The sequence below is a fragment of the Mirounga leonina genome, unplaced genomic scaffold (genome assembly GCF_011800145.1).
Source record: "Mirounga leonina isolate KUSES-001 unplaced genomic scaffold, KU_Mleo_1.0 Mir_115, whole genome shotgun sequence".
NCBI classification, from domain to species: Eukaryota; Metazoa; Chordata; class Mammalia; order Carnivora; family Phocidae; genus Mirounga; species Mirounga leonina.
In genome coordinates this window covers 86,845,787-86,854,385 of record NW_023270268.1, presented here as the reverse complement: position 1 = coordinate 86,854,385, position 8,599 = coordinate 86,845,787, and the positions used below count along the sequence as shown (strand labels likewise).

General features: G+C 48.8%; 1 protein-coding gene across 4 annotated transcripts in view; it reads right to left on the bottom strand.

The window, feature by feature from the left end:
* Nucleotides 1-5,897: 5,897 nt before the first annotated feature.
* Nucleotides 5,898-8,599, bottom strand: part of HEG1 (heart development protein with EGF like domains 1) — a 66,256-nt gene continuing 63,554 nt past the window's right edge. For all 4 annotated transcript variants that reach the window (XM_034999986.1, XM_034999983.1, XM_034999984.1 and 1 more), the window contains one exon: nucleotides 5,898-6,546. In XM_034999986.1, the coding sequence (XP_034855877.1) occupies nucleotides 6,397-6,546 (150 nt within the window). In that variant the 3' untranslated portion in view covers nucleotides 5,898-6,396. The remainder of the gene's footprint in view (nucleotides 6,547-8,599) is intronic.

Below are 8,599 nucleotides of genomic sequence, written 5' to 3'. Positions count from 1 at the left end.
TATTTATTTATTTATTTATTTATTTATTTATTTATTTATTTATTTATGAGAGAGAGCTCGCATGTGCGAGTGGGAGGAGGGGCAGGGGAGGAGGGGCAGAGGAGAAAGGAGAGAGAATCTTAAGCTGACTCCATGCTGAGTGTGAGCCCAACACAGAACTCGATGTTGCAACCCTGAGATCATGACCTGAGTCAAAATCAAGAGTTGGGACGCTTAACTGACTGAGCCACCCAGGCGCCCCTGGCATCTGTCTTCTCTCTTTCTGAAGTTCATGCTCGCTGTGTCAGATGGTTGCATGATTCCACAACCCAGGTATGGGGATTCAGAGCTGTCTTGGCCATCCAGTATCCAATACAGAAGGACTCTGGTCTATGCCCCTTATCTTTTGTCACTTCCCAAGCAACTGGAACAACTCAGTGTGCATTGATGATGTCCTTTAAGCCCAAGGGTCTAAAAATATTTTTTAGATCTTTACTTACTGGCGAATCAAATCCGGTCAGATGCACAAGTAGGACAAGCACTCTGGCCAGCTTGTCAGTGGATAGCAATAGACCCGCTTTTAGGCCCTAAACAGATTCCAGGGGTGAGTGGGTCTGGAAATGCTGTGATGGCTAGCTGAGGTGGGTAGGAAAAAGAGAGGGCTCAGTCCTGGGGTCCTGCTGAGATTTCCGTTGGGGAGCCGGGTCAGGAGAGGAGAGTGTTGCTGGTCATCTCCATTCCAAGCTGTCTGATGGGCTGCAACCCTGATCTAATGTGCCTAAAGTTCACCTTCAGGCGCCAAGTTGACATGATTAGCCTCTCCAAGTGACCAAGATTTCTGTCATAAAGCGTCTGAGAGGCTCACCCATCCCTGCCATGAAAGGCACTGAAGGAAGCAAATAATTAATGAACATCCATCTAGCCAGACAGCCACATTCACTGGCCAGCGCAAGTGTAAGGCTCATGGCCCACTGTCTTAAAGTTCCACGGATTCTCCCTGCCATGGAGCACAGACATGCTTCCCGCCCTCCCTTCCAAAGTGGTTGGGGGGCGGCATTCAGGAGGAAATGCTGACCATCTGAACTGGTTATCTATATTCTCTAATCCATAGAAAGGAAAGTAAACAAAAGCAGTTGTTAGACCTGAATTAGGCTTTTTATCATTTAGGTCAGTTTGTCTGTCCATCCATCCATCATCAAAAGTATATTTCTTCACTGTGCTGGGCACTGAGGATCCAGAAATGACTCAATCCCTACATTTGCCACACAAGAGTTCCCTGTACAGTTCCATTGTTAACTCATGAAAGGTAACTTGCTGCACTCTGTTTGCTTGTTATTATGAGAAAAACACACAATGAAAATGATATTCATTTTATTGCATCATTTACTGACTAGAACGCCAGACTTAAAGTAGATATAAGTATAAAAATAACCAAATTCTTACAAATAATATTTTGCTGCTACAGTACTGAATAATTAGTGGAGGTGGCAATTATAATACAACTTTAAATAACATTCTCATAATGGTTTTAACACAATCAACCAGGGGCTAAGGTTTAAAGGTTTGCAAAAAGAAATTCGGGACAATGTGAAAACTCAAGAAGCTCATATTCCAGCTACATGCTTCACTTAACCATAAGTCCAGCAACACAAACATTAACAAAACTCACAGCAACCCATAATGAAAGACCTTCTTTTTTTGAAGAAACAGGCCAAGGTAATACAGAAATCTGGGTTAGTTTCGCATAGACTGGTTCCATCCCATCCCTGTCCAGTCCCATCCTTCCTAGGAAAGAACTCTGCATCTGCATTCCATGTCCAAAAAAAAAAAGATAAAACCAGAATCTAGTAGGCAAATCCTTTGAAATGTCCTTTTAAAAAATGCGGAGGGGACAAAGCTGGTTAAGATCTCTCTTTATAGACCTAAATTGTCCCCTTGGGTTTCACAGGCTTTTTTGTGAGCAGTTGATACCAAACAGGATGGATTATAACACTATTGAAAAGATACTTTAGCACAACAAATTAACTGGCATTTAATACTTTAATATTTCTAGTCTTTTAACCAGTCTCCTTCTCTGGGGATTTCAGAAAAGAAAAAAAGAACACATACTCAAAAGACAACTCTACAAAACCCTATCTGTTTCCAAAAATGCACACAAGAACCTCAGAATGATGTTTTGTCAAGGAGGAAATGACATGTCCCTCCTAATCCCGAAAAAGTCTTCACATAAAAAAAATATCTCTGACATTAAGGGCAGTTTTAAAGAAGACAGAAAATACTGAAATACTGAACCTTGCATTCTTCCTGCCTCCAAAGAAGTGCCTAGTTTTGAAATCAGGGTAAGTATCTTAGAACGATGGGTCAGAACCCGACTTTGGGGCATGCTAGGCTAAACTAAGTCAGGAGCAACTAGAATGCTCGGCTTTAGCTTCTTCAGGCAAAGTTCCCCAGCCTACCAGGTACCTGGGCACTTGGCCAGTGGGCAAGATGGCTTCATGGAGACCCCACAAAGCCACATGTGAGGAATGACCCTAATGTGCCTGCTCTGGGAGCTTCCACATCTGAATAAATATCATCCCTCAAAAACCTTTTCTTGGGCAGCCATCCAGCCTTGTACTGCAAAGATGCTGCCTTCTGTTGGGACCAACTTTAAGAATTACCTCTTCGAGAACTTAATAGTCACATCTTTGTTTATAATTCCAAATGCTAGCAGCCAGCTTGATTACACTATCCATTCAACAAATTTGGCTCTAAATGACTTAGCTGCTTCTGAAAATAAATTTTCATCAAAGGAGGAAGATTTGTCAGCATTTAAAACATTCAACTGAATATGTTCACGACTCTGATCACGTTCACAAAAATATGCTTCTAATACAAGGCGAAGCAGCCCTCAGATGGGCATCTAAGTCTGGCTGCGTTTGTCAAAAACCCGGGTCATCACCTCACCCTTCCTACACCCAAAGCCACGTACCAGTACACTTCTGGCTAAACACAAGCCACTCTTCTCTTAATGATGACCTCACGTGTCCAAAAAATAGATGCAATTATATGCGATGAACCCAAAAGGACCTTTTCAAAAAGGATTCATTTTTTTTTGCATTTCATATCATTAGTTCAGTTGATGCTTAATAATGTTAAGGTTCTTAAAAAAAAAGTATTTTGTAAGCCCACTCTCTCCTGCCGTCTTTGACATGTCAGGTCCATTTGGATGGTGAAGCATTCACCAGGAAGGCAAGAAAGGGAGAAGGATTTGAATCCTGGCTCTCTAAGGCAAGATATTCATCCTCTCTGAAAGTTCACGTGTGCAAGAAACGGACACTCTCATGCACACTTCACCAGGGTGTGGTGAGGCCAAGGACCCTGCACAGAGCCTGGTCATGGGGGGGGAACACCAGAGATTCTGGTCACGACAGGTAGACTTCATCAATGGTCTTTAGGGCCCTGGGCTGGCTCATGGGGCCGAGAGGAAAAGACAGGAGAAAGAAGACTCCCTGGAGCTTAAACAAAACCCACAGTGGCTGGGAAGCTGGCAGGGAACCCCGTTCTGCTCTGAGTCACGGTGTGGTGCCACCGCATGCTACAGGACACATGGCTTCCGTTCGGCCCCGCCAGGCCCTCCAGAAGGTGAAGCCTCTCATGAGCAGTTAAATGTCCCTTTTCCCTTCCACCTTCCCCTAGCTGTGGGGCCCCAGCGAGGCAGGACTGTGGTATTCCTGTGGCCACGAGGCACACATTCCAGGTGCAGGGGCTGACACGGAGCACCTGTGCCGGAAGTGAGAGCTTCTGCTTCCCAGGGGTGCCCCCAGGCCTGTCCCTCCAGTCCAGAGGCTGCTGCTGTCCTCCTGGATGTTTGCCCTCGGCCCAGACAGGGCCCTTTGGGAGGTATTAAGCCCAGACAGGGGTGCAGCCAGCCTCCCCTCTCCTCACTCAGGGTGGGCAGCTAACGTGTAACTGGGTAACCGTCACGCTGTTTTCATGCCTTCTTAGACCCTCCTGCTCTTGAGATACCGTTTCCCAACCCCACAGCCTCCTAGAAGTGAGATACATTTGAACCTAACACTGTCGGGGGCCTCCTTTTTTCACAGTAAAAGAAAAACGACATTCTTAATCCACTTCACATGCACAAAACCTACTCAAAGCGAAGCATTCTCGGAACTCACAAGACACTCTTTTCTGGACTTTGCGAGTCTTCTCAAGAATGCTTCTGAGACAGCACGCTTCATTCTGTGTAGCTTATAGCTTCTGGTCCTGACACAGGAGATGGTCTGTCAGCTGAGATAGCATCTGACACCTTTAGCTGAGTATGCTTGGGAACAGCCCCCCCCCCCCCCCCCCCGTGGCTCTGGGTTCTGGGGATGAGCAAGGATCTGCATCAAGAGCCAGGAAGCGAGGCCACCTCATGAGGGAGCCAAGCCTGTTGGCTAGGGTGAGCCGAGGGCAGGAGCTCGGAGCTCTCCAGGTGGATGTGAGACCAGAGGCTTCCCCAGAGAGCTGCAAGACCCAAAGGTTTCAGAAAGGTGATGCTCTGAAATTTGAAGGTGCCATCCGCTGAATTTGTATCTCAGGAGATGAGTCCAATGTAATGACTAAAAAGCATCACACCCGACTTGTGTTCCTGCAGCAGCAGGGTGATGGTGGCTCGTGGAGACCATGGGACACAGGAGTTGACACTTAAAACTCTAAGGACAAGGGTTACAGAACAGTAAGGGTGAGATACACTCTGAAGAGATAAAAAGAGAACTCTGAAGAAACAACCATGCCCAGGACAGAACTGTCCCCAAAGGCTAGACGGCTTCCAGAAATGTGGGTGCCCCTGAGCTCCAAGCTTCAGGGTGGGAACGATTCTTTACCACTGTGTTCTACTTCATCCCAAACCAGGATGTGTCAAAAGCGCATGGCGGGAATAATCGCAGTTCCACAAATAGCAGGTAAAGACACCGTGCCCTGGGGATGCCCCCCCTACCCCACAGGACCCATGTCACAGGCATAATAAATAAGACATGTGGCATTTCCTTCCCAAAGGCAAACTCTCAACTCCTTAACTGGCCGGAAGTCTTTCGTTCTCCAATGCGGACTTAAATTATGTTTCTGGAGGGAACTCGGCAGTAGTATAAAGGGGGACAAATTACTGCATGAGAGAAAATAAGTTATCTCTTCAGTGAATAAACAGCTCTGGGCCGTTGGTTGAAAGTGGACACTGAGTTTGTGGACAAGATGCGGGATAGGATCACAGAAGCGGCCCCAGGAGGGAAGCAGACTCACGGACGTGTGGCTCTGTCCCAGCTCTCGGGTCTTCCTCAGGAACCCGCACGGCTTCCCAAAGCGCGGGGGTTTCAGGAAGCGGAACGTGCCCGGTCAGCCCAGTCCTCTAGCCACATCCCACTGCTTCTCCTTCAGCGGTGGAATACCCACTCGGGCCCAGGCTGCATTCAGCTTCCCATTTCTACTGCACAGACACAGCAGCTTCGGCCTCAGTGGGGGGTCACACTCCCCGGGACCAGCACTGGGCGATGCCCTCCGGGATGAGAAGCGCCCCACGGCCTGCGGCTCTGTGACCCTCCGGGCCTCCTCCCCCCAGGGCCCCGAGCCCGGCGCGGCCTGCCCGGCCTCACTACCGGCGGCGGGAGGCCTCTAATTAAAAGCAAATGCAACTTGTTTTGCCCTGATGCGGACTTACTTGAAAAAGTGAGAATTAACTGCAGAGGGAAAATATAATCTTAAAGAAATGTCACCTTGACTAAAAAATGGAGTGTGTGCTATGCCTCCCACATTTCAGTTCCTCATTTTGAGGGTGGGCTTGGAAACTGCAGAAGACCTAGAACCTGCTAAAATGCTGTATGCTCACCTGCAGCATCTCCAAACCTTAGTGGTATGTTCATCATCATCATCTGTTGTTTAGCACGGAGATACCGGGCAGGAAAGCAACGAAAGAGCCTGTATTTTGCGGTAAATCAATCACCAGATCGAGGCCTATGGGAGTGTCTGAGGAAAAGAGGCCTTCTTTTTGGAACAGTCTTGGAAAAAATCCGAAAGGAGACCTCCCTATCCAATTTACTAAAGTGCAAACTACGGAAAGACTGGGTCCTGGCGAAGGCGCCTGACGACGTGCCCTGGCTGCGGGTCAGCCCGGGGGCGGCGACGGCACTCAGAGACTCCCGGGACTGGCCCACGTTCACGTTCACAGTAAGGGCGAAGGTGCCCAAGGAGCGGCCCCCAGTCCCACGTCCCGGATCCATCCGTGCCCTTCCCCTGCGGTCACGCCCCTCACGCCTGTCCCGCTTCCCGCTCGCCACTGCAGTGTGCGTCCAAGAGTCCTGGGGGCAGCCGGTGAGCACGCTCCCCCCTGCTGCAGTCCTCCGAGCAGCTGAGGGCCCAAAACTTGCTCAGAGTGCTGGGCCCCCCCTCTGTCTTGCGCACTTAGAAGTAGTCTCTTCGCCTGCTCTCATCACTGATGAAAGATGGGTTATACTGTCCAGGGAAAATGCACGAGTGCCGTGACCCCGGCAGTCCAGTGTAGGCCGGGTAGAGTCCATTGCGTTCAAGTTCAGGATTCCTTACACTTGTGGGCTGGCGGCCAGAGAGAAAAGAAGGAAAGTCCATTTATTACTTGTGGATTTATTATTATTATTTTTTTATTCATGAGAGACAGAGCGAGAGAGAAAGGCAGAGGGAGAAGCAGGCTCCCAAGGAGCAGGGAGCCCGATGCGGGACTCGATCCCAGGACCCTGAGATCATGACCTGAGCCGAAGGCAGATGCTCAACCATCTGAGCCACCCAGGCGCCCTTGTTTGTGGATTTAAATTTAATGGTTTTTTTCTTTGAAAAAAAAAAGAAAAAAGAATGCTATGTTTTAATAAACCTAAGACAGAGACAGCTAACCAGAGCGGAGCAGGGTCTAACCTAGAAGTCGGGATCTCCCAGGCCCTCTCTCCGTGGAACCTGGGATACCTTTGCTCATATTTTCAAAGGAGATCTAAAAAAAAAAAAAAAAACGATCAAGGGCAGCCCACCAACATAGGAACAGACCTGGGCTAATTATCCTAATTACCATCAAGATTGTTACCTGATTATCTTGACTGTAAAAAAAAAAAAAGTGTCTTTCCCTGTGGAGCACTATGGCTTTAAATCCTCTCTGGCATTTAGCAGAACACCAATGTCCCTGCCACGAACGGGGAACTGACTTTTACAAGGACATAGGACCACGTGTCAAAGGTGGAGTTAGGACCCCAGAGCGAGAGGCCACCAGCGATTGGCAGCCGTCTCTGACCAGATCCCGGCCTAGCCCATCATGACTACCTAGCTGATGCGCAAAAGCAGCTCGCAGGGAATGACACGGCTACCTTGAGGAGGCCCTCAATGAGGCCCACCAGGAGAAAATGCTTGCCTGGCAGAAATAAAACACTGGAGACAGCATATAATGAACGTGGATCCCAGGAGTGCCCAAGGTACACCTTAGGCCACTGTGAGGGACAGCCTTCTCACAGGGGGGCAGCTTCATATCCTAAGCATAGGCTCTGCTTCTATGGACTGCTCAGCCCATTTCTGAAAGGAAGATGGGGCTGGTTTAAGTTCTTGATTATTTATTTATTTTTTTAAAGATTTTATTTATTTATTTGAGAGAGAGAGAATGAGAGAGAGAGAGCATGAGAGGGAGGAGGGTCAGAGGGAGAAGCAGACTCCCCGCCGAGCAGGGAGCCCGATGCGGGACTCGATCCAGGGACTCCGGGATCATGACCTGAGCCGAAGGCAGTCGCTTAACCAGCTGAGCCACCCAGGCGCCCAGTTCTTGATTATTTCTACTTAAGGCAACTCTTGGGCTAACTCCATGGAAACACGGTGCGGTTGGTCCTCCGACGCCACGGGTCTGTCTGTCCCTATGTGACCCCGCCAGTGCGGGGGAGGGGTCCCTAGCGAACGGTGTGGGGGTGTGAGCACACCTGCTCACGCAGCAGGCCCTGCAGATACCGGGCGGCCGTGTGAGTAACAGGGCTTCCCGGACGGAGAATACAGCAAAGCACTTGGGTGGAAACATCAACACTTAAGCCCAGCGCTAGGTTTGTGTCTACGTTTATCTTTCCCCTTATTTCTTCTTGCTCTTCCTCCAGTTTCAAGTTTTCAAAGGGTCCATCAACGGAAACAACAGCTTCCTTAGCATGAACCTCTCCCATCCAAAGTCTGAACCCTCAGGGTTCATCCCCATAGCAACTAGCAGGGTTGTGACTTCTGTCACAGGGCTATTAAGTCCCCACGGGGCAAGGTTTCATGTTTTGCTACCTCAAAGAGGTCCACGTGGGATGAGAAGTCACCTACGTCTGTTTACTTTTCAGGTCAGATAGCCCCGTTTGTGTTTGCCACGTGATGTCAAATGAACCGGGCAGCTCACGGGTTATTCGATGTGGGACAGAAGGAGCCAGGGTTCAAGGTGGTCTACCATCTTTCCAAATGATGCAGTCCGGGGCTGGATGGAGCCAGCTGTGGAAGACCTATACTGAATGAACATTCTCCTAAACCTCTGAGAAGTGCTTGCTGACGACGACACTGAGTTGTTCTCTTTATACCAGTTTCCAATCTCCCAACCACAAGAGGTAAAGCATGGCATATAAGAGATGAGATGAAAATG